The sequence below is a fragment of the Pipistrellus kuhlii genome, unplaced genomic scaffold (assembly GCF_014108245.1).
Source record: "Pipistrellus kuhlii isolate mPipKuh1 unplaced genomic scaffold, mPipKuh1.p scaffold_m20_p_4, whole genome shotgun sequence".
Taxonomy (NCBI): Eukaryota; Metazoa; Chordata; class Mammalia; order Chiroptera; family Vespertilionidae; genus Pipistrellus; species Pipistrellus kuhlii.
The window spans coordinates 68,706,277-68,732,807 of NW_023425540.1; the positions used below are offsets into that span (position 1 = coordinate 68,706,277).

Sequence of the window (26,531 nt, forward strand, 5' to 3'; positions counted from 1 at the left end):
AGGGGCGTGCGCCTCCGTGGCCATCTTGGAGGCGGGGACGCGCGGTGCGAGCACCTCCGTACCTCCTCCTTGTCTCCTCTGAGCCGTATTCTTAACTCCCTGAGCGCCCTGTCCCCCCACTTTTCAGCCGCCACGCAGACAGCTTCTCGGGCCCCCAGGTGAGCGTCAGCCTGGGAGCAACGCGGGTGCCTGCGGGCGGCGGCGGCAGCCGCGGGTGAGGGCGCCGGCGGGCGCCGTCTCTGCGAGGTGGGCGGGCTGCCGGGCCCCCGGGAGGCTGGGGTCTCCCCAGAGCCCCGCGGCCTTTCGTCCCTTCGTCCCCGGCGCGGGCTGCGGAGCCTGGGGCTGCAGTCCGGGCGCCGTGCGCTTCGCCCGGCGGGCTGCGGTGCTGCTGTGGGCGCGTCCCGGGGGGCTCGTTCGGCGCTTTGCCCTCGTCCAGGTGCCGGGCGGGCGCCCTGGTCTCGGGGCCCCTCCTTCCTGCGCTCGGCCCGGGAGACACCCGCCCGCGGGCGCCGCTGACCTTAGTCCGCCCGGCGGGGCCTGGAGACGTGGCAGAGCCTGTGCGGAGGCCCTGCCTCCCGGAGCAGGATTTCGGCTGCTCCCGCCTCGCCTCGGCGGCTTGGTCACACACGGGGCACCGTGGGAAGGAAGTAGTTTATTTTTCCGCAGGTCCCGGGTCAGCGCCTAACGCTGCTCCGGGGGCTTTGTCCTCTCTGCTCTTAGTCAGCTCCTGGGACCTACTTCCCGAACTTTGCAGGGGTAAGCCTGTCTCCCACATTGGTAGGATTTATACCCAGGAGAGTTTTTGTCATTCAGAGGAGTCTTCAGAGACACCGTGCACATTTCTGTGAACATGGCACATTTGGGCATCCCGGTCTTTCTAATGTCAGCCGCTATTTTAATTCAGGGAACATTTGTGGAAGTTTTATTTGGGGATCGGAGCTGAGAATGCAAAGACAGGAGGAAACTCAGACCCATGCCCAGGCGCTCGCTCGTTGGTGGTACAGACCAACCAGCCCTTGCACCTGTAATGCATCAACAATAATTGGCTTTTAGTGCTTTTACGGTTATCAAAGCTCCATGATGCCATTGATTTTTTTTTTTTTTTGTATCCGTATAAGTAGCCATCCACTTTAATGTTGATACATAAATATTCCTGTTTGTGCCCAGGCTTGAGCATTAGAAACTTTAACCACTCTTGGTACTTCACTGTTATTTTACCACAATAGCTTTTCTTTAGTAGTAGAAGGTTATTACATTTATGTATGCAAAATTTACCCAGTATTGTCATTAAGCTGGTTCTCAAAGAGTAAAGCTTTCTAAAGGCTGAAATAAATGGACTAATTATTCCATATTACGGGTTGTAGTCATTGTGCAAGTTCTTATGCCAACACATTTGTTCATGTTGGGGATGAGGGTCGTCTTTAAGTCTGACTTCCACTAGCCATTGTAAGGATTCGGTGGTGTCTGTAGTAGGACAGGAATGGCTAATAGGAAAATGGGAAGATGAAGAAGAGAGAGCTTTGGGAAGAGACGTGCATATTTGCCTCCCACTCCTCAGTCCAATTCAGACCGACCTCTACCCCATTCCTTCCATGGAAATGGCTCTCACGACATCATCTCCCATTTAACAAATCCATTGAACTCTAGTTACCATCCTCTTTGTTTCTGCAGATTTTAATACTGTTGCCTGTTTCTACCTTGGAACACACTGGCTGTTGGACACCACAGTCTTCCTGGTTTTCTTCCTATCTTTCTGGTCATCTCTTGTTCTTCTCTGTACCCTTGACTTCTACCTGGCTCCTCTTGAATGACTGGTTGGGTCATATTCTCTTTTCATTTGGTATTCTCTTAATCTTCTCAAAACATGACTCTAGGGACCAGGTAGAATAAAGGAACCTACGCTTACATGGTTTCTAAGCTACAAACCAAGTCATTGCCTTTCGTGTGATGTTTCAAGGGACTTAAAATCCAGCATGCCCAGCATAAACACTACATAAACCTAACCTACATAACGAAAAGGTACCAAGCAGATACCTCTTCCATTGTTCCCTACGTGAATGATACCCATCTCTGTCCAGTTGTGCAAGTCACGTATCTCCCCGTCATTGCCCCATATCCAGTTCATCACCACCACCTACACATTTCTTAAATCCACTCTTCTCTAGCTCCACTACCACCACTTTACTATAGGCCAAAGGTTTTCAGCCTTGGCATTATTGATATTTGGGGCCAGGTAATTTTTTTTCTTGTGGGGGCTGTCCTGTGTGTTGTAGGATTTTTCGCAGTACCCCAGCCTTTCTCTACTGGATTCCAGTAGTACCTTTCTAGTTCTGACAACCAAGAGTGTCAGAATCACCTTCTTCCCCACCTCCCTAGGTGTCTAGGGTGTTCCTGTTTGAACTACTTCTGTATCCTTCTTAATGGTCCCTCTGCATTTACTCTGACTGTCCTGTGGCCCAATTTGCATACTGTCATCAAAAGAATCTGCTCAGCACAAATATGAATTGTCAAAGGCTGGAATCAGTCTAAATGTTTTTCAAGAGATAAATGGATAAAGCTAGTACATCTATAAAACGGAGCACTATTCGGCAGTAAAAAAAAGAAAAAAAAGAACTAACTATTGATACACCCAGCAACTTGATGGATTTCAAGAGCATTATGCTGAGTGGAAAAAACCAGTCTCAAAGTGTGATATGCTGCGTGCAATTCTATTGATGTAATATTCACAAAATGAGAAAATGTTAGAGAAAATGTTTTGTCAGGACTTATGGTTGTTGGAAACATGTGACAGGATGTGACCCGGGGGTGACAGAATAGTTCTGTATCTTGATTGTGTTGGCATTTATGATGTAACTTCATAGAACTATACACACACTCACACACGTGCACAAATATAAAAACAGGTGAAATCCAAATAAGGTCTATAGTTTGATTATTAGTATTGTACCAATGTTAATTTCTGAGGTTTTACCATTGTACTAGAATTACATAAGATGATATTGAGAGGAGCTGGGTTAAGGGTACTCATGAGCTCTGTTTTATTTTTGCATCTTCTTGTGAATTAAAATTTTTTAAAAGACAACAATGTCACATCCAGCTTAAGTGCCCTCTATTGATTTTCTGTCCTTGAAAAAAAATTGCTGCCCAGCTGGTATGGCTCAGCGATTGAGTGTTCACCCTGAACCAGGAGGACACGGTTTGATTCCCAGTCAGGACACATGCTGGAATTGTGGGCTCAGTCCCTAGTAGGGAGCATGCAGGAAACAGCTGATCGATGGATGTTTCTTTCTCATCGATGTTTCTACCCATCCCTCTTCCTCTAAAAATTAATTTTAAAAAACATTTTTAACAAAATAAAACACTAATTAATTTTTTAAAATATTTAAAAAAAAGCAACAACAACAAAAAACCAACTCAATTCCTTAACCTGGCTTATAGGGCTCAACCTGGCATGAACTCCTATGTCTCCAGTCCTCATTCTTTTCTGTTTTGTGCCACATGGGATTTCTTGAATGTGGCTTGTTCCCTCCACCTTATTAGGGTCTTTATACTTCCTATACATTCACTTTCTTTTTGTCTTAATTAAATTCTGCACATTCTTAAGAACCTGGGGGAACCCTTTCCTGACCTTCAGGTCAAAATCCTATTTCTGTCATACAAAACTGTTTTACACCCAGAGCACACGACTCAGTCTACAATTCTTTGTATTATTCTTCCATTATCTCCTGGACTGTAAGTATCCAGTTTTTGCATCCATTGTTTTTCCAGAGGCACCAGTACAATGCTTGGCAAGTAGTTGACCTTTCGTGAAGGATAACTGAGTAAAAACAAACAAATTTGGTGTATTTAGAAGTTTTGAGTTTATGCTTGAAATTTTATAATTTTTCCATATTTTATCATCATTATCATCTGTTAGGATTCTGGTATCTAGGGAAATTTTTGCTATAGTTAACCTTTTCTAAAACCCTGACATATCATTTAGCCATTAATATGAGGAAATCAAGAATTGAGCAATTTTTTTTTTCAATGTTAACAGGAGTAGCCCACATACAATGCTTTATTGGGAGAGAAGAAGTGTTTCAAAAATACTGATTTTTATTTTAAATGTAATACTGCCTGGAACCCAATGTAAATCTAAAATGCATCACCCTAGCTGGTTTGGCTTAGTGGGCAGCGGTCCTGGGTTGGATGCTGGCCAAGGGCACATGGCTGGGTTGCAGGCTCTATCCCCAGTGTGGGGCGTGCAAGAGGCAGCTGATCCATGATTCCCATCATTGATGTTTCCATCTCCCTATCCCTTTCTGAAATCAGTAAAAAAAAAATAGATTTAAAATAAACAAAATGCATGCATGTGACAGAAAGTAAATGAGTAATTTACTATTTGAAATATATTGGATGAGTAATTATAGTTAACATAAAATGATAATGATTAATTACTTAACATAAAATTATTTCCCAGTATTAAGTATGTCACAGATTGCCTATTTAACATTCTCCCATACTGTGTTTTGTTTTGTTTTTTGTTTTGTTTTTAGGAATTTTGACAGACCCTTCATCTGGAAATAAGTTAATGATTATTCTTTTGTTTTTGGTATATTTATTTTTTTTATTATCTTTGTTGTTGAAAGTATTACAGATCAACAAACAACAGGTGCTGGCAAGAATGTGGAGAAAAGGGAACCCTAGCACACTGTTGGTGGGAATGCACACTGGTACAGCCACTGTGGAAAACTCTGGAGTTTCCTCAAAAAATTAAAAATGGAATTGCTATTTGACCCAGTGATCCCACTTCTAGGAATATATCCTAAGAAGCCCGAAACACCCATCTGAAAGATTATTCTTTAAAATTATTCTCTGACTATACAAGCTATAAAAAGATGCTTTGACTACTGTGTAATACTTATTACATTTTTATCATTTTACAGTATATCATAATTGAAAAAAAATGATGGAAGAGAGTGGAATAGAGACAACACCACCTGGAACTCCTCCGCCGAATTCTGCAGCGGGACTGGCTGCTACGGCTGCTGCTGCTGCTACGGCTGCCGCCGCCGCTGCGATGTGTTCCACCCCCGTTCCGTTAGGTACGTGGCGATGTCGGCATACAGTGTGTTGTAAGGATAGTGGAGAGACTTCTCTTTTCTGTGACAATTTAAAAAAGGCAGATATTAGAACTTATTTTACTTATGGGAGTTGGAAGTCGTATTTGTTGTATATTTTAAATTACACATTTTTAAAATCTTGGGATGTGGTCTGTTATATTTAAACATTTTGCAAGAAAAAAGTCTTGAAAACTAAGTGAAAGTGTTTCCAATTTTGTCTTTTTTTTCCCTCTCTTCCCTTTTTCCTAGCTGCAACCAGTTCTTTTTCTTCTCCAAATGTATCTTCTGTGCAGTCCCTGCCACCACACTTATCCTCTACCCCTCAGCCATCCCTTCCTCCTGTGAGGCCTTCCGCATCACTGCCTTTTGTGCCTCCTTCACCAGTTCCGTCTGCTCCACCGCTTGTTACCGCTGTACCACCTCCTGTGTCTCCACCGACCGCTGCCGCCTTCAGTAACCCTCCTCTACCCCACTTCCCAACCTCACCTTCTGCCCCGAGTACTCTCCCATCTGCGCCCCCTTCCAGTCCTCCCACGTCAGGGTTTTCTGTTGGATCAGCGTATGACATCACAAGGGGACATGCCGGAAGAGCTCCCCAGACACCCCTGATGCCGTCATTTTCTGCACCTCCAGTAACAGGTAATCCTCTCATACTCATACTTTGAAGTAGTGGTTATAGCTAATGTTTTGTTTTTCAAATGATAATAAGATATAATTTGCATACTGTGTAATTTATTAATGTATTTGCAGAATTATGCAGCCGTCACCACAATTTTAGAACTTTTTTATCACCCCAAAAAGAAACTGCGTGACTATTTGCAGTCATTCCCTACTTCCTCCCAAATCCTCACAGCTCTAAGCAACCACTAATCTACTTTCTCTCTCTCTGAGTTTGCCTATTTTGGGCATTTTGTGTAAATGGAATCTTATAATATGCAGCCTTTTGTAACTGGCTTTTTCACTTGGCATATTTTCAAGGTGTATCCACGTAGTTATGTCAATACTTCATTCCTTTTTATGGCTGTGTAATATGCCATTGAATGCGTAACCATAATTTGTTATTCAGTTCATCAGTGGTGGTTTTTACTTTTCTGGCTATTATGAATACCTCTTCTATTAATATTTGTGCACATTGTGCACAAGTTTTTGTGTAGACATATTTTCATTTATCTTGGATATGTAAGTAGGCATGGAATTGCTAACTTGAAAAACCACCAGATTATTTTCCAAAGCAACTCTCTTACTAGCCATGTATAAGGGTTTCAGTTTCTCTGCATTAATGTTTTAAACTCATTTCTTGGACTTTCAGAGTTTTCTATTCTCATGTTTTTGCTACTTAAATTGTTAAAATAGAGTGATGTAACTTAGTATATGATCTTTGTATGTTGTAAACTTAGTAGTACATACATGGTTAGTATATGGACTGTGCTCTAATATTTTGTGCACTTACCGAGAAACATCAAGGTGAAATTTAAGAATTTTTTAAAACTTTACTTAAAAAGTTATCAGACTGAGTGGTCCAAGGAGTAGTTTTATTTAGCCTGGTAAAAATTTAAAACCAAATAAAAGCTTCTGTGTAAATTGGTGGTATTGGGTCGTTTCCGTAGGTCAGCTATGCCTTCTATTGGCCTCTCTGGAATGGTTGTGAGAAACCAATATTAAAACTTTGTCCTTGTTATTTTCTGCCTGTCATTTCTCATTTTAGGAAAGGAAACAACTTTGCTATAATTTTTATTATCCAATTTTGCATATCAACCTTTACAAATAAATATTTTTGCAGAGTAAAAGTATTATACCCATGTTTATGTATATGTGAATTTTTTAGTTAAAGTAGGATATAGAGATACATGTACTAATTGTTATATGCTTTTATGTGATGAGCTTGGGTACTTACACCAGTGATTTTTATGCACTAAAGAGATCACATCTTTTATACTGATCACATCCAAGTGGTAAATAGAGTAAATGTGAAGTAATTTTTTGTTGTTTTTAATCCTCACCTGAGGATATTTTTTTTATTGCTTTTCAGAGAGAGTGGGAGGGAGGGAGGGGGAGAGAGTGAGAGAGGGAAACATCGATGTGAGAGAGACATATCAGCTTGTTGCCCTCCCATATGGCCCTAACCAAGAGTGGTGAGTGAACCTGAAACCCAGGTATGTGCCCTTGGCCAGGAATCCAACCTGTGACCCTTCTGGGCATGGGCTGGCACTCTTAACCGCTGGCCAGAACATGAAGTACTTTTTGATTGTTATTTTTTGTCCATTTTCAGGACAGTTGGTGTAAGCCTATGAAAAAAGGACATTTATTTTTTTGAATTTTGTTTCATTTGTATTTTATAAAATAGTTTCAGGTGATTCTTTGCGTTCATAACTCTATCTTGAAATGCCTGAGTGCACAGACACATTATTTAAGCTGTTTTAAACTGCTCATCTCATATATTGCATCTTTTTATAGGAAATCATTTGGAATAAATTACATATGTTAAACCTTTTTGCCATTAACTAGGTATTTTGCCAGCCCCCATTACTCAGCAAGCCAGTTTGACACCTCTGGCCCCGGGAACTGATACCACGTCAGCCATTACTTTCCCAGAGGAACAAGAAGATCCCAGAATTGTTAGAGATCAGGATGAAGCATCTGCTAGTGGAATCTGGGGTTTTATCAAGGTGAGCTGTATTCACTTTAAAAACCATGCTTAACTTTTATGAAACTAATAGGCATTCATTAGAGAGAATTTTGAAAATACAAAATGGTGTAAGGAAAAAAATGATTTTTATTCTCTTTACTATAGTTTTCTATAGCTCCTCTGTCTTTTGTTTGTGCATATCTATGTGGACGTTAATCTCTTTTTAAATAAAAGTCACATTGGGGTAGTGGCACGTGGAGATGTCTTTTGTTTATCTTTACCTATGGTATATCAGGAATGTCTTCCTAGCCATAGCATATCTTGAGAAGTGTTCTTTCTGGCTGCTTTGCCCTACATGCCATTGCATTTATTTCCCATATTTATTTTGCTAATGTGATTTGGCATTTTCTAATTGTAATTCTTATCAATAAAGCTATGATGAGTGCTCATATATGCAGATCTTTGTGTTCATCTGTTTCATCAGGATTAATTCCCAATGTATGTGCAAATGAACACTATTTTAAAAAAATATATTTTTTATTGAGTTTTTACAGAGAGAAAGGGAGGGGCACAGAGTTAGAAACATCGATGAGAGAGAAACATTGATCAGCTGCCCTCGTGCACACCTCCCACTGGGGATGTGCCCGCAACTAAGGCACATGCCCTTAACCAGAATCGAACCTGGCACCCTTTAGTCCGAAGGCCAACACTCTATCCACTGAGCCAAACCAGTTTGGGCAACAAGTGAACACTAAAAATTACTGATACATATTGCTGTCCAAGAAGTTATTCCAAAATAGACAAAGCATTTGTCACTTTGCTAGCAGTGATCTTGAAGTACAATGTTTTCTAATTTGAAAAGCAAAAATACTCCTGGTTTTAATTTGCGTTTCTTTGTTACTGAATTTGAACTTTTTTTTCAGATTTATTTGCAATTTATAGTTTTCTTTTGTGAAGTCTCTATATTCTTTGCTCAATTTTGAATTGGGATGATTTTCTTTTTCTTTTTTAAATATATTTTATTGATTTTCCACAGAGAGGAAGGGGGAGGGATAGAGAGCCAGAAACTCAATGAGAGAGAAACATCGACCAGCTGCCTCCCGCACACCCCCACTGGGGATGTGCCCGCAACCAATGTACATGCCCCTGACTGGAATTGAACCTGAGACCCCCTCAGTCGGCAGACCGACGCTCTATCCACTGAGCCAAACCGGTTTCAGCGGGGGATGATTTTTTTAATTCATAAGATCTGATAGTGTAGTAAGAATATGTTTTTTGACACAAAAGTTTCTAAATTTTCAGGACTCAATTTTTTTTAAGTCGTCTTTTCATTTTTTTTTTAATGATAAAAATGACTTTTTCCACTATTAATATATGATGTTTTTCTTTGGTTTCTTAATTCTTTTTTCTTTTCACACTTGCCAATTTAATGTAGCTATACCTATTTTATTATATGGCATAGAAGTCAATTTTAATTTTTTTTCAACCACTTAATTGACTGTTCCAACATAATCTCTGAGATTTGATATGTCACCTTTATCTCTGTTACTGAATTGCTGGCTAGTATCAGCTTCTGGGCTCTGCATTCTGTTCCACTACTCTGCCTGTCCTTGCAATAGTTCTACACTTCTTCAGTTATTGTAACTATTAATATTCATTGAAAGCCTACTCCATGCTGAGCTGGGGATGGCAGAGGATTCATTGATGAGTGAGGGAGGTCAATTTCAGGTCTCTGCATTCATAAAGATACATCAGAATTTGGTTGTATAAGTTTGCTGATTTCTCTTTTCATTAAAATTTTTTTTTTTCTGCTGAAACCGGTTTGACTCGGTGGATAGAGCATCAGCCTGTGGACCGAAAGGTCCCGGGTTTGATTCCGGTCAAGGGCATGTACATTGGTTGCAGGCACATCCCCAGTAGGGGGTGTGTAAGAGGTAGCTGATCGATGATTCTCTCTCATGGATGTTTCTAACTCTCTATCCCTCTCTCTTCCTCTCTGTAAAAAAAATTCAATAAAATATATTTAAAAAAATTTTTTTTCTTCTATTTTTTCCATTTATTTTTCTTGGTGAAATTTGGAATTGTTTCATCAAGTACTCCCCCCCCCCCCACTAGCCCCCCACTAATATTCTGCTAGTGGCTTGGTTGCAGTTCAGTTGTATATTATAATAAACATTTCTAGGTGTTAGTATATGTTGACTGACTTACTGCATTTTTCATGTTTAATGAAAATGCTGTTTTTCTACTGCTTTTTCAAGGCTTTCTTTATATAAGGACTATCACTTTTTTTAACTTTTTAAAAATATATTTCTTTATTGATTTCAGAGAGGAAGGAAGGAGAGGGAGATAGATACATGATGAGAGAGAACCATTGATGGCTGCCTCCTGCACAACCCCTACTGGGGATTGAGCCTGCAGCCCAGGCACGTGCCCTTGGCCAGAATCGAACCTGGGACCCTCCATTCCGCAGGCTGACTTTCTACCCACTGAGCCAAGCTGGCTAGGGCATTGTGAAAAGCATGTCATTATGTCAGTTATCAGTTGAATACCCAGTTTAACTCTCCAGGTTTTGTGACTAACTTCTGATGTTCAGCATAAGGTTGGTTGACAGTCTTAAATGTCACTGTTAACAAACTCATCATTTTTTCTGAATCACCTTAGTTTAATGTAGGTTGGAAGAGGTGGAATCATGGTTGTTAGCCAGATGCCATCTTGAGTCATTGCTCTCAGGAATCTTTTATCATGGGAGAAGTATAGCACAGGAAGGAGGCATTTAGACCTGGCTCCTCATTTCTAATACACGGTTTTAAGAATCAGATGGTGCAAGGCCTATCGAGGGATCATTTTGTAAGTTATATAAAGATTTGTTTACTATGCTGTAGACCTGAAACTAATGTAATATTGAGTGTTAATTCTAATTGGGGGGGAAAAAAAACACACAATCCAGAGGCCCGACTTAAAAATGAGAATTTGGGTATGAACAAAACAAGAAACAGGACCTAGGACAAAGAATAAACTCTGGTGAAACATAGCAGAATATTTTATAATAAAGTATCAGGTAGCTGCTTTGGGGAATAGATACGTAAATGTTTTCACTATTTTTATTTTTATTTTTTATTAGGGAACAAAGTATGGGTCTATGGAGACACCTGATTACAAACTTTATTTGGAACCTTGATGGACAAGTTTTGCCTCATCTTTTAGATAAATAACATATTCATAGAAATTAAGTATATATGCATGCACACATATGAAGATGCAATATACATATGTCCCAGGCCAGTGCTACTAAAAGTGTGGTTTGCAGTCTGTTGTGGGTCTGTGATAGATAAGAGAAATTGAGAGTAAGCATTTTGAAATTTAATAGCAATTTAACATTGATATAACCTTGTTTTGTTGTTTTTTTTTTTATATATTTTACAAAGTACAGGTCTGTGATGCATTGTAAACCTAAAAAAATAATTTATTTCATTAGCTGGTGATCATTGTTTTTCTTTGCTTAGAATGGGTATTTATATGTTAATTTGTTTTATGCAGGGCGTAGCTGGGAATCCTATGGTGAAAACTGTGCTTGATAAAACAAAACATTCTGTAGAAAGCATGATTACAACGCTGGACCCTGGCATGGCTCCATATATCAGTATGTACTTAAGATAGACTAGCATCTGCCATATATTTTAAAAGTATGTGCTAATGTCAGCCATTAATTGGAAATCCATAGGTCTTATAATCAGTAGAAATCCTCTTAATATCCTCTTAATAGTCTTATATTGTCAAATCTTAGTCTTGGTATTTTTAATTCATCTCTGTTATCACCATTAAATGCATTTTGAAACTCCTTAGAATAAACTTCGGAGGAGTAAAACCATATGAATTACTAGTGTGCATACTGACTAATTTTAAGTGTAAATGTGGTTAGTCACTTGCTTTATTTGACTTTTACTTTATTCACTGTTGATATTTGAAGTAATGCTTTTATATTTGGTTTTGACATTTCTTCAGTTATCTATTTTAAATAGTAAGTATATCTATGTTTAACTCAATATTTTTAGAGGAAGTTAATCTATTAATAATACCGTAGATTACTGGGTTTGTTGTGAAAGCTGTTTTATCCATTTTTGAATCTTTATTGCTTAATTATTTTTGGAGTTTATATCTGCTAAAGGACTTAGAAATCAGGCCCTATCATGCATATTGATTTTACATATTAATAATAAGTTTGACAATGAACACATCATGATAGTCTCCTATTTTTGGAGCTCTTGCTGTTTTAATGGGTACTGTATTAGACTGTGAGAGCCATTATTTTATGTATTCTTAGAGCAAGTCCTGTGAGGTGATGGTACTTTCCTATAAAACAAGTTCAGTGACTTCTGCAAGATAATGAAGCTAGAAAATGATAGTTAGGACTATAATCCAAGACCATTTCTCAAGCCAGTAGTCTGCATGACATCAAGAAAAAGTAAAAAACAGAAAACAAGAAAACCCTCAAGGGTGGAGGAAGAGATACAAAGTTTATATTATTAGATAACAACATATATCTTAATCAGCTTTAAAAAGTAATACTGAGTGTGGAAAAGCTGACACTGTCTTGACAGCAAAAGCAAGACCATTCTTGACAGCAAAAGCAAGACCATTCTTACCTAATAAAACAGTGAATCAGTATTTTTACTCAGATATTCTAGAAATCATTTAATAATTTTAAATGTATCAAAAAGGCACAAGAGCTATTAGAAATGCTCTAATATATCTTAACACAATTTAACTTTCTACATTCTTTTAATTAGTTCTCCCTTTGCTATAAAAGGCCACACTAAGTGAAAGCTTAGTGGAGTAGTCCTCAGCTAGAGTCAAGAGCGATCTCATATGGAAGGAAAAAAATGAGAAAAAAATACGTTTCCTCTTCCCTCCTTTGTGAGCTATTGCTTTTAGGTCTTGGTAATGTCTAATAAAAAAAAAAAAGGCGGGGGGGATCCGTAATAAAAAAAACTCAGAAATTTAGAAAGTATTTTCAACTGTTCCAGAATATATGTATTAGGAAAACCATAGCATCGTTTCTGGGGCAAAATATTGTACAATACAGATGGCTTTCTTGAGAAATCTCTTACCAGTGATAGCCTAATGCCAAGTAGCAAAGTATGCTGGGCTTAGAACCAGGCCTTTGAATTCTGTGTATCACGAAATGTTAGATCAAGATCTTAAGTAATTAGTCACATTTGATTCAATTACTCTAAATAGAACACAGGTTTTTAAAGTAATTGCAATATTAAAATTTTAAAAAAATTAATTTAATACTGCTTTTAGTCTTTAAATTTCAGGTTTCATAAAAATTGGCATTTCATTTTTTAAATATATGCTTGCATATTTGTATTAGGTCAGTAATAAATGTATAATTTATAAATACCCATTTGTGGTATTTTTTTTTTTCAGTCATGGAGCTGTATAATAAAATTTCAACTCCCATATTTTAAACTATTTTCTAGATAAAAAGCATATTTCATGGTAGTCCTTGTTTAGTGCAGAAGTTCTGTGCAAGTCTTTGACAGGTTATATCAGTAATAGTCATTTTCTGTGAATAGTGTCCCAAATATGTGACAATTTTACAAGTCACGTATCCCAAATATATGACAATTTCACAAGTCACATTTAATTCCTCTGATTGCTGAAGGATTGGCAACTATGGCTTCCAAAAGGTGTTAGAATTTTGTGTATAATAGCTATGTCTCTAGTAATTACCAGTAGAAAAACCATTTTGATTTACAGCCTTTAAGATGCAATAAATATGTCTAATAATTTAATCAGAAAATGAAATTAAATTAGTAGAGCAGTATAATAGAAAATGTTCTCATAATGGCCCTAACATCATTTCTCAAACAGATATCTATGGAACATCTTTTAGGAGCTGTTATTATATGCTAAAAAAGTGTTCCATGAACAAATTAAGCATGGAAGTACTGGGTTATAATTATAGTCATGATTTTTAATTGTTGGACTTCTCAGAATCACATTTCCAACAAAGAAATACGGAGTTGTGCAGCATCTCCCAAGCTGTTTGACTTTATCACGCTGTCATCAGAGGGAGCTATCACGCTGTCATCAGAGGGAGCTATAATATGTTCTGGAACAGTAGTTCATAGGATTCAGAACTTGCCAAAGGTTGTTATTTCTGGTTAGAGTGTGGTGCTGTATTTGTGGCAGATATGATAATCAGAACCATTAGAAGGTATGCGCCATCCTCTGCTTGCAGGTAGATTCCCTAAGGCTTAGATAATACATTAGTTCTCATTTTTAAAACTAAGGAAAATTTGGTAGTTCTGTGCTAAGCTCTTGTTGGAATAAAATGCCTATCTTGCATTGTTCTGTGAGCTTAGTAATTATGCAAATGAAATGTCAACTTATGGTAATTTTGAGAATTTCATTATTTTAATTTGGAATTGAAATTTTCTGCTGCTGTTTGTAGAATCCGGAGGTGAACTGGACATTGTAGTGACCTCAAATAAAGAAGTGAAAGTGGCTGCTGTTCGAGACGCCTTCCAGGAGGTCTTCGGCTTGGCTGTGGTTATGGGGGAAGCTGTTCAGTCCAATATCGCCCCTCAGCCAGTGGGCTATGCAGCTGGATTAAAGGTGAGTAATAGAAGGAAGACCTTCTAGGTATAGAAACTAGCAGTAATCTCTTCGTAATTCTGGGAATAATCCTGTGGTCTGTATGGAGCAATTGGTTTTTACATAATGAAACGTTCAGCTTAAACAATCAGCTTGGTTTTAATTAGACAACTCTGTAGTGTTATGAAGATATAGTGGACTTTTAAAGAAATCTAAGGTAGGTTTTTAATTGGGGGAGGGAATACACACATGCAGAGAGCACAAAAATAAATAAGTCCTAAAAAAGATACTCTTAACCTAATGTTAACATCAAAATCAATTACTAAAGAGATAACAGCCCTCAAATCCCATAAGCTTTTTTATTACTATCACTATTAATAATACTTTACATTTAACTAGTATGTATTTCTTCAGGGTTAGGAGCCTCTAATCACAGCATTTTGCCAACCAATTAATAAGTAACTTTGTTTTATGTTTGCTCTGTTTAAATATACCTTAATGTATATATTTTATTCATTATATTCATTAACATTAAACTCTGATAGTTAACAGCACTAAATTCATACCTGGATGAGGCTATTCTAACACATACTTTCTCCATAAGGTACATCAGTCTTCTTTGCTTAGGAACACTAGACAGCACTTCCACATTATACCTAGAGCCATTTTTAAAACAGCAAAATCACCAAAAAAGGCACAACTGAAAAATATAGTATTATATAATTTTATTGAAAAGCCAGCCATAGTTATGACCATTGTTGAATAAATAATATAGGGTGGGGCAAAGTAAAAGTAGTTTTACAGTTTGTGTGTATGCAAAACAGTTTTACATTGTTCATATGGAAAATAATACAAGAATAATCTACTTTTGCCCCACCCTGTATGTTATAAACACAGATGTAGTTGATACCTACAAGCATTTATTTAGAACAGTGGTTCTCAACCTTTCTAATGCCGCGGCCCTTTAATAACAGTTCCTCATGTTGTGGTGACCCCCAACCATAACATTATTTTCGTTGCTGCTTCATAACTGTAATTTTGCTACTGTTATGAATCGTAATGTAAGTATCTGTGTTTTCCGATGGTCTTAGGCTAAGACCCACAGGTTGAGAACAGCTGCTGTAGAGCCTAAGACCATCGGAAAACACAGAATTAATCCCTTAACCTCATTTACTATATATTAAGCTCTGCTATCTATAATAAAAATAGGTATTAACTATGGCTAATTTTATTTAGTAATAAGTTTTTATCTTGCTCTTAACACATCACTCATAATCACTATGAGGTGATTCAGTTAAAAGTAGTAAACAGCAACCTTGTTTTCACTGGTCCAGTTTTTAGTTTTCTGTAAAATTATTTAATTCATGATCTTGATTTATCTGCATAGTGTTTGTAGCCCCTCAATTTTGTTTCATTAATGGTGATAATATTCCTGAATAAAACTGTCACGTTAAGGTTATATTTAAAAATAATCAGAAGAAAGAATGAACATTTTTACTATTGATATGATTGCCTACTTAGAGAAAATTTGAGAGAATCAACTAAAAATCTGAGATTGATAAAAAAAAAATTTATTCTGTGGGAGGGCTCCTTGCCAGGTTAACATTAAAAAAACAGTTTTCTTATATTAGTAAATAACCATTTAGAACATAGAATGTCTAATCCATTTTATAGTAGCAACCAAAACAATAATACAAATTGGAAACTGAGTACTGAGAGGAACACAATTAGACTTTTTCACCTTTTGTCTTCTATGTTGTGTGAATGAATGTGTGAGCTTACATAAATGTATGCATATATTGCTTATATAATCATAAATTAGTATACTTAATAATGAATAATTTGAAATGGTTTCTAACCTACACTGTTATTCAGGGTGCCCAGGAACGGATAGATACCTTGCGTCGAACTGGAGTGATCCATGAGAAGCAGATTGCTGTGTCAGTAGAAAACTTTATTGCAGAATTGCTTCCTGACAAGTAAGTCTTGTTTTTTCTTGTAATGAGAACTCTTAAGATCTTTCTCAGGAGCTTTCAGATATACAATACAGTATTAATTATAGTCACCATGTTGTATATTATATTCCCATGACTTATTTTATAACTTGAAGTTTGTACCTTTTGATCCCCTTCACCCAGCCTCTGGCAAGCACCAATCTGCTCATCGTATGTTGTGTTTCCATATATGTCAACTCATACAATATTTGTCTTTCTGTTCCCTTAGCATAGTGCTCTCAAGGTCCATGTACCTTGTCATAAATGGCAAGATGTCCTTTTCATGGCTGAATTATATTCCAGTGTCTGTGTACCACATTTTGCTCATTTATCCTTCAGTGGACACTTAACGTTGCTTCCATACCTGAGCTCTTTTAAATAATGTTGCAGTGAACATAGGGGTACAAACATTTTTTTAATAAATACTCAGAAATAGATTGCAGGATCATATTTTTCATTTTTTTGGGACACGTCCATACTGTTTTCCATAGTAGCTGTACCAATTTATATGCCTACTAACAGTTTGTAACTGTTCCCCCTTTTCTCTATATCCTTGCCAAAGGTTGTTATTTCTTGCCTTTTTTATAAAATCCATTTCAACAGGTATGAGGAGATATTACATATGGTTTGGGTTTGCATTTTCTGGATGATTAGTGATGATAGGCCATCTCGTAGTTTTATGATTCTGGTTAAAATGTTGGTGGTATAGTTGACTTCACTTTAAGTCAACTTACAAGTATCTTTTTTTTTATGCATTTTATTGGTTTTCTTAACAGAGAGGAAGGATCAACTGCCTCCTGCACAACCCCTCCTGGGGATGTGCCCGTTACCAAGGTATATGCCCTTGACCAGAATCAAACCTGGGACCCTTGAGTCTGCAGGTCAACTCTCTATCCACTGAGGGCACAAATATCTTTTAAGTGGAAAAAGTTTTCATTGTGAAGGATTTATCAGAAATGAGAAAAGGATTTGTTATTCCCTGTGAGCTTATTTTTTAATTTGCTAGTAACTTTTCCAGTTGGCTATACAAACAAAATGTTCCATATTTTTTTCAAGTGACATATTAAAAATATTATGCATGGCAAACTATTTGCAAATTCAAATGAGTAAATTTGGTGCGTTATTTGAACTTGATCAGTAGAGATTGTCGTTTTTCTTTTTCCCTGGGGCAGGGAGGGAGGTGAAGTTGAGAGATTAGTAGGAAGAAGAGGGAGGCGAACCGAAAGTTTCCTCAGCCAACAGCGCTAATAGTGAAAGAAATAGAAGTTTGGTGGGTATGATAGATATTGCAATTTTAGATTTGGGTTGAAGGGGACATGTTTAGGACCATGATAAGGACCATGATAGTATTTTAGAGAACAAAGATGACCTTGAATATTCTTCTAATGTGTATTCACTAGCACAACAGTGAATACACAAAACTTCACATGATAATTTTCAATTATTTTTTTTCATTATTGTTCCTCATTTTTCTCCTCTTGGAATTAAGCCAACAGGGGAATTTTATATATTGTTTTTGTGGATTGTCTTCTTGAAAATTGATTAGAAAAACATTTCCTTTTTGAAGTCTTAATATTTTATCAAAATAATTACTTATACCTTTTATTTAGCACATAACTTAAACTCATTCTGTTGCAGATGGTTTGATATTGGCTGTTTGATAGTTGAAGATCCTGTCCATGGCATTCATCTAGAAACATTTACACAAGCCACACCAGTGCCTTTGGAATTCGTACAACAGGTTAGTTTTCTCCATTTTCAGATGCTCCTGGGAAGCTTTTAATATTGTTTAAAAATAAAAATGTGGGCATATTTTTTGTTGGAAATAGCGATTAACTATATAAATATATACTACCGTATTTTTCGGACCATAAGACCAGAAGGGGGGAAAAAAGTCCCTGCGTCTTATGGTCCAAATATAGCCTACACATATACTTTAAAAAAAGTTTTTTTACTTGCCCGGCTCTGTGTGCTTGCCCGGCTCTAAAATGGTTCTAAATGCTGCTGTTTACTTTACAGGGTTGATTACATGTGTTTATGACTGTGATGTTGGGTTTTAATGCACATAAAATATTTTAGGACACTATTTGTTTCAGAATCTTTTTTTCTTCATTTCCCTTCTCTAAAAACTGGTGCGTCTTATGGTCCGAAAAATACGGTACCTTTTCAAAGACAGAAGAAAAAAAAAGCTAAAAGGCTATTTTCTTCACCCTAGGATGAAAAGAGATTTACCTTTTCTCCTGGTTTTATATTCACCTTTCCTTTATTTTCCCTAATACCTTTGTCTTGATCTTCCTCTTTGGTGGTAAGTAGAAACCTTAGTGAAAGGCATATGTCTTTACCTATTCACATCGTTTCTATACTGAGGCATAAATGTATAATGATTTTGATTCTATATTTATTTCATTTTGTTCAAGAAAAAAGTGCATATTTACATTGGAGTCTTTTTACTCTTAAATGACATTTTTGTTGACTTTTTCCTCTCTTCCATTTTATAAAATTTCTACCCCATTTGAACTTTTGCACATTGTCACATGTCATCTCAAAACTTGTATTTTCTTGGGAGAGAATCTAATAATATACGTACTCACATATAAATTGGCAGATGTGTGCATAGAATCCCTGAAAGCAACTTGTGGCTCTCTTAATAGGTTTACCGCTTAGATGCGGACTAAGAATTGATGCTTAGAATTTTGAAGTTATTGAACCTTTTACTTATACCATAATTTCTTTTCACAAGTGCAAGAAAGCATTTTTGTAGATGTTAACATTAAACTCCAATATGAAGGTGATTCCAAGCAAATATTATAACAATAAATTAGGAAAATTGGACAAAATGGTCGCTTTAGTAATTAAGTTGGACCATATGGAATTGCTGTCTTTTACGATGACCTGCTGCTCTCCCACGCTGCCGGCAGTATTGGAATAAACGCTCATATATGATTCAACCCTGTCTCTGCTGAATTGGCTCAAGAAGTGACAGGCAGCTCGGACCCATTGGCTGAGTGCTTACAGTATGTGCCCTGACTGGGGATCAAACCCACAACCTTGGCATACTGGGATGATGCTCCAACCAAATGAGCTACCTGGCCAGGGCCTGGAATTGCTGTCTTTTAAAAAATCAAATATTGGTAGTTTCATATGATTCAACATTAATCACCTCAATGAAGCTTTCCAAAGTCATCTCATTAACCTAATACATCTTCATAGCTCTTAATACTTAGGAAATTACAGGAGTTTTGGGAGCTCTGTCAAAAATTGGGATGAAGACTATATTTCTTATTAGAGTCTACCACTGTGGTCTTCATACACAAGATACAGTCATGAAAGCTCCCATTCAGTTGTTAATAACTTCTAGTCTTTCATATATGAAAATGTCTCCCAGGGTGGGGCCTCTCAGGTTCGTAGGCTTCTGTTAGCTCTGTTCAGGTTCCCAAAACAAAGGTGATGTCAGCAGTATAGGCTTCACCTCTTCAGGCACCTGTACAAGCATGCCTCAGAGATACGCCATTTGGTTTCAGACCACCTCAATGTTTTCTGTGCATATAAAGGTAATGTTTACACAATACTGTAGTCTCATAAGTGTGTAATAATATCAGTATGTCTATAAAAATCAGTGCACATATCTTAAAAGTACTCACCATTATCTGTGCCTCTTAGAAAAATGGTGCTGATAGACTTGCTTGATGCAGGATTGCCACAGACCTTAAATTTGTAAAAAAAAACAAAAAACAAAAACAAAAAAACTATCTGCAAAGCAGGAAGTGAAGTGAAATAAAACAAGGCATGCATATATAAGGAAGGTAAGAGACAGTATCATCTCTTGCACTGAACCTTTTGAGTTGTTAATGTATTTGATTTCCCTCATTACATAAACCATTTATTCATTACATAAACCATTTATTCATTCTCTTACCCATAGCAACTATTTTCCCTTCTCTCCATTTATACCCAAACTTTTCTATCTTTGGAAGGGACATTAGGTTTGGCCACTGTGCTGGTCCAGAGAGCAGGCAGCAATACGAATCTAGCAAGTGTATTTCTCTCAGCCCATATGAGCATCCTTTTAACAGGCTAGGTTCCCATTGCTCTCCTGCCTGACCATAGGGCCAGGCCGCTGCCTGTAAATCAGTAAAAAATGAAACATTGGGGATTTTACTACTGTTCAGTTTCCCTCACTATTAGGAAAACAGCATGCACTTCAGCCCACCCTGCTGATTTGTTTTTACTTTAAGTTAGTGGTGGCCTTCCAAATGGGATATTGTCTATTTACCTTGGAGCTGCCATTTGTAAACCAAGGAACGCTTCCAGGGGAGAGCTGTTCATAGGGCACTGTCCATGCAGCAGTTGGTTCCAGCAGCTCCTCAGGTGTCTCTAGAATTGGTCCCATGAGCAAAGAGACTCTGCTAGCATCTCCTCCTTGCATTCCCTAGGCAGCATGATCCTGTGTAAACCACTTCCATAATATTGTATGGAAATAGAACTATGAAAGCTCGTTGTTCCCGTCACTGCCATCCCATTAGGGCATTTTTTCAGCAGCAGCATCACTGTATGTCCTTCAGTCATAAGTGTAGCTTCAATTAAGAATGTCTAATAACAAGGTAGAAAATGCCCCGCAAATGGAACTCCTCTGATCCAAAGTCCCAGTAGTCATTGCTGGGAGGCACTCACAGGTTTTTGCCATTAGCCCCAGCCTACACGCCCCATAGGGTTATGGCAGGAGATTTTTGCCCCTAACATCACTCCAGCTTCTATCCTGTACTGTTTGGGCTGAGGCAGTAGTACCGATTCCCATTTAGCATGTCTAATTAACAGTGCTTGTAGGGCCGATGTACATGCCTGTTTTACAACACTAGATAGACGAAGCTTCCCCAGTGAGACAGTGTCCATCCCCAAAGTAGTCAGGTAAAGGAAACACATGTAAAGCCCATTCAAATATACCAATTTTCCTACAACTCCTATGCTTCTAACTGTATTCTGTTAGGATTATAAAACCAAACCCTGTTGATAAAATCCTAAGTAGGGAAAATGTTCTCTAGCAGACAGAATACCTGTTCTCATAAAGCTCCCAGGTAGAGGGACACAGTTTATTTACAAAAACCTTCTTAAACATTGAGCTTTCAGAATTCTATCTACCTTTGCATTTATATTATTTCAATCTAATATAGGAGTGTCTTGGAAACCTCTTCACCCTATGACCATTTTATTCACTATTGTGACAAAAGGCTCTAGAATGATAAACATTAGAAACTTTGTCATTATAAGGGTGCTTCAGGGTCAGCAAAAAAAAGTGGCCTGCAGCCATATCTGGCATGCCTGCCTGTTCTGTAAAATTTTATTGGAACACACTCCTGCCCATTTATTTACATGCTGCTTTTGTACTTGAGTTGTAGAGACCATCTTACCCACAAAGCTTAGACTTTTCACTATCTGGCCCTTTTCAGAAAAAGTTTGCTGACCCCTGTGCTAAATATCCATTACAGAAGGATAATTTTTATTTTTAGGAATACATATTAGAAAAAAATAAGATATAATGCTCAAAAAACAAAGCATCAAAACTGTATATACTAATATCAAAACTTAGGACATATTGCCAAGTAAAAATACTGTATCTGGTATGATCCATATATTTACATATGCACACATATATACACATATGCACACATATATACTTTAAAACTATATACACTACTAGAAAACAAAAGGCCTAGAAAAATACACAACAAGCTGTTGATGTGGTTAACTCTGAAGAGTGATAGTGAAAGAGTGTCTTTTACTTTGCCTTGTTTCTATTGTCATTGTTTAATTTTTTAAAATTTTTTTTTAATTTTTTTTTTGGCATGAGGTTCAAAACTAAGATACCAAAGCATGTGTCTTCCTTTTATTCCTGCTATTCAGCTCTCCCTTACTCTTGGAGTTTCTTACTTAAGGGAATGAAAGTCAGCTCTTTTAGGGATTATAATTACAATCAGCATGCATATTAATGAAGTCTAGAAAAAATTTATACAAATAAATTAGCCCTCTGTCCCCCAATTAAAACTCATATGTTGGAGTTTCGCTTCTAGGTCAATATCTTGTTTCTAAAAATGTGATCCTAGACCCAGCACCCTAAGGGTCACTCACGTGGGACCTTGTTAAAATTGCAGTCTCTTGGGCCCTCACCCAGAGGGCCTGAGTCAGGATCTGCAGCTTCGCAAGATCCGTGGTGCTTGGTGTGCGTGTCACCTGTGAGCAGCACAGTGTGACAGTGTCTCCGGAGATCTTTGTGATCCATCTGCTACTGCTCTTCTCTGAAACCCAGTGAGATACTGATCGTGCAGTGGGCACTGTGGTAGGGAGGACTGAGCAAGCTCCCCAGTTGCTCGGTCTCCTAAGTGTTGTACTCCTTCTCTGGGAACCTGCTGTGGAGTTTCAAACTAGGGGTCTTAGGTAGAGTATTAAAAAAATGTGGTTTTCTAAAAAAAAAAAATTTTTTTAAAAGCATCTCAGGTAATTATAATACAAAACATGTAACTATATTCATCTGGACTCTGCCTAATAACCTAAAACAGAAAATCTTCCTTATTCTTGGATACTCAGCAATGGGCTTATTCTCTCATTTCTATGTGGGGTGAATATGTAATTTGAATGGGAACAGATAAAGGTTGGGTCAGGTATTAATGATGCTATCCTGGACTGCATATTATTTTATAGGTATTACCTTAGTCACATGAAAATAAAGTTTCTGGGATACTCTTCTACAAATTAATTGAAGTATCCTTTTCTGAATGGATTAAAGTCTAATATGCATGCGGTTTCCTTCTTTCTGGTAGGAATGTCATAACTAAAAAAATGTTTCTATTTTAGTACTAATTTTACTATGAACCTGAAATGACAATGAATGTAGAACGTAGACCCTCTGACACTGAGCTTTGTTGGATATGGTCATTACACTTAAGACCTTGACTATATTTTAAACAAATTAGCTATGTGCAATATCGTGTTCTTTCATAACTTTGGAATTTTATACAGTTGGCAGTATTTTCTCAGGATCTATCATCAGTATTAAGAGCAACCTGAGAAACTTGGAAATATCACTTTCAGCCATTTCCAATGATTTTTTTTAATGTTTAATAAATAATATAAATTTCATTTTTCCATAGGCTCAAAGTCTAACTCCCCAGGACTACAATCTGAGGTGGTCAGGCCTTTTGGTGACAGTTGGTGAAGTCCTGGAAAAGAGTTTAGTAAATGTCAGCCGGACTGACTGGCACCTGGCTTTCACTGGCATGTCACGGCGACAGATGATCTACAGCGCAGCCAAAGCTATAGCGGGCATGTATAAACAGCGCCTGCCCCCCAGGACCGTGTGAGAGACTTACCTCGATTCTGAGATGGCCTCACCTTGAGCTTGGTGGTAAAGAAGACATTTTACTTTCTGAAATTGGATAGCGTCAGTAATCCAGCAGTTTTGGTAATTTTCCTGAGGGCTGCAATTTTTCCTTTCCCTTTAAAAAGCCATGGTGTCATGTCAGCAAATGAAACAGATCCTTTTATGATCATTTAATTACATGTACTATAGTTCTCAAATATGTAAGTATTTTTATAAGACAATTTGATACCAGATTTAGAGTACAAATTCATATGTTAAGAAATTTAACTTGATGTGTACTTGATTATTTTGTTTTTCATAACAGTTAATGATATGCTCCTTGAATATTCTTTAAAAGCATTGTTTCTTTTAATTCAAGATTAATCTGTCATTTTTTGAAGTTTTTTTTTGTGTGTGCACATGATCTCAGATCTGATGCTGAGTGTGTGCTCAACAATTTACCCTAAAAACACCTACCTGTAGAGAGATGGTGCACATTTTGTTTGCATATTTTTAACTTGGGCCAAACAACAGAATGGATCACTTTCTCTTTGGTTATCATGTACACACATAGTGTGAGTATTGCTATGTTTTTTTTCTTTTCCTTTTTCTTTTTTTTAAGTTCTGGCATCTTACAGATTTATGCTCTGAGCATTAGGGTAATACATTTTACTTTTTGATTGTTATGTGACAACTAAATGACAGATTATTGGAGTTTTAAATGAGAAGTCTTTGAGTTTTCTTAATACTGCTATTCAGTATTTTCTAGTAAATTCTGACAACAGCCTTTATTTCTGACTCCGTCCATGTTTTCCATTGTAAGAAATTTTGGGAGGGAATCACTTTGTTGTTTATGGGATTGAATACTTCTTATTTAATAAGGTTACTTACGTTTGCCTTAAACACTGCTTTTCCAACCTTGTCGAATTCTGCCTTCACTTTTAATGGAACTTTTCAAAGAAACTTTTATATGCAATCTGGTTTATTTAGTCCATTATGTTGGTAAAGTTTTTCTTCCAAATATATTTACCATTTTTGGGTTTTATATAAATCAGAATTAGTTTGTCTTACACTTTTAAACTCTATATACGCACGTTTAAATAACACTTAATACAGTAGTTTCTTATATAAATGTAATTTATTTACTCTTCTATGCAGTTTTTTTAGAGTTAAAAGAATTAGCACAATCTTATAAAGGGAGTTAAAGCTCTTATCCCTGCACTGTCATTACTTGTAAGATTTGCTTTGTATTTTTGCAGTTTTTTACATGGGGCTGAGATGAATTAAGTATTCAGTGAAATTCAAGCTGTCAAAGTAATGAGAGAAAAGAGATGAAACCAATTGTGGCATAATAGGGACAGAATACTTTTTTTTCCTCTTTATTGGTATTTATGGAACAGCTCATCTGTGTCTTCTCCATCTTTCATGAATAAGAGAAATCTTTCTCTACCATTTGTATTAATATTTGTCCTTTAAAATACTATTAGAAAAGGGAGCTTTTATCATGGGATGGCCTGATGACTAATTATGGATGAAGGCAAGTATTCCTAATTAAAATACTTTTGCTACTTCCCTTTTATTTACTGGGAAATTTTACAGAAAGTAACTCATTATCTCTCACACCACAGCAGCATTAGTAAGGCTGTCTGCTGATGTTGGTGTTTTGGTGCTTACCAACAATTTAAGACTGCGGTTCCCTTTACCCAGCATGCAACTTCCCTCTGTTCTTTCTCTTTCTGCTCATCTTCTTACCTCTCCCACTGTAGCATTTCTTAAAGTTGGACTGGGAGCTGTTGGCTCTTTTCCTCCCTCAAGCTTCTTAGGAAAGAAAACCTGTCTTCCACATGATCCTTGACTGCTATTGTTTTGGTTGAGTTTGTGATTTATTTATTTTGAAGTGCTCCAGTAACTACTAACTGAATTTTATAAGCTTACACATGTCTTCATTTTAATTAGTGTGAAAGAGAACAGGTATAACTGCAGAGTAATTTAATATGAACCTCAGTTGACAGAGGTACTCAGGAAGATCTTGAATTGAATAATCTGTTACTAAGTTTGTCCAGCAACTCTGGACCTTGAACTGTGCCACAGACTTATGGAGTTGGAAAACTTTAAGCAATACTAGTGGTTTTCTCTTCTGATCTCTTATTATTACTTCCCCACTCTGTTCCTCTTTCTCTCAAGGATTAATGAGGTAAGAAATTTGAGATAAGTGAATATATACAAAATGGTAGTAGATAGTAAATAGGTAATACATACAGATGAACATGTATTATGTACACCTATTAAAAATTATGCAAATTAGTAACATACTCAGGGTCAACTAAATTACTTTAATATGATGTTGGATTTATTTTATTCCTTGACTAGAAAAAATTCTTAACAGGAATTGCTGTTCTGTGAAGCCAAACTTTGTGTTCTAGATGATGTTGAGTTATGCGTAAATTATTAAGAAACTTAGGTTTTTACTCCCAGAATATGGTTTTTAAGATTCTATGCAGGGTGATGTATTGGGTAATAATCAATTTTGTAAGTATGTAAATATAACAAATAAATAATACCTTTACTTACTTCCCAGAAGTGTACAGTTGATTTTTTTAAAGCTTATGCATATTAATATTATATTAGAAAGGCCCATTTTCCTTTGTCTAAACTGGCTACCAAGAATTCCTATAGAAGAGTAACTTCACCATCTTTCAAGTGGAAACTATAACATTCAGATATCTCAGAGTTGCTAACTCTGCATTCATAGAACTCACAATATTTAGGGGAGAAGATGCACTGGAGATAGTTAATAGGCCTGTGTTCATGAAGAGACCTGCATCTAATTTATCTTTCACCGTCATCTTTAAAAC

The 26,531-nt window shown here is 37.1% G+C and overlaps 1 protein-coding gene across 1 annotated transcript; it reads left to right on the top strand.

Moving 5' to 3' along the window:
- Positions 1–26,246, top strand: PRRC1 (proline rich coiled-coil 1). The gene is made up of 9 exons (XM_036409797.2): positions 1–158; positions 4,926–5,084; positions 5,352–5,741; positions 7,608–7,768; positions 11,266–11,368; positions 14,189–14,352; positions 16,207–16,310; positions 17,964–18,066; positions 23,468–26,246. Exons 2-9 carry the CDS (start codon positions 4,946–4,948, stop codon positions 23,675–23,677), a joined length of 1,374 nt encoding a protein of 457 aa, XP_036265690.1. The 5' UTR covers positions 1–158; positions 4,926–4,945; the 3' UTR covers positions 23,678–26,246.
- Positions 26,247–26,531: the final 285 nt, after the last annotated feature.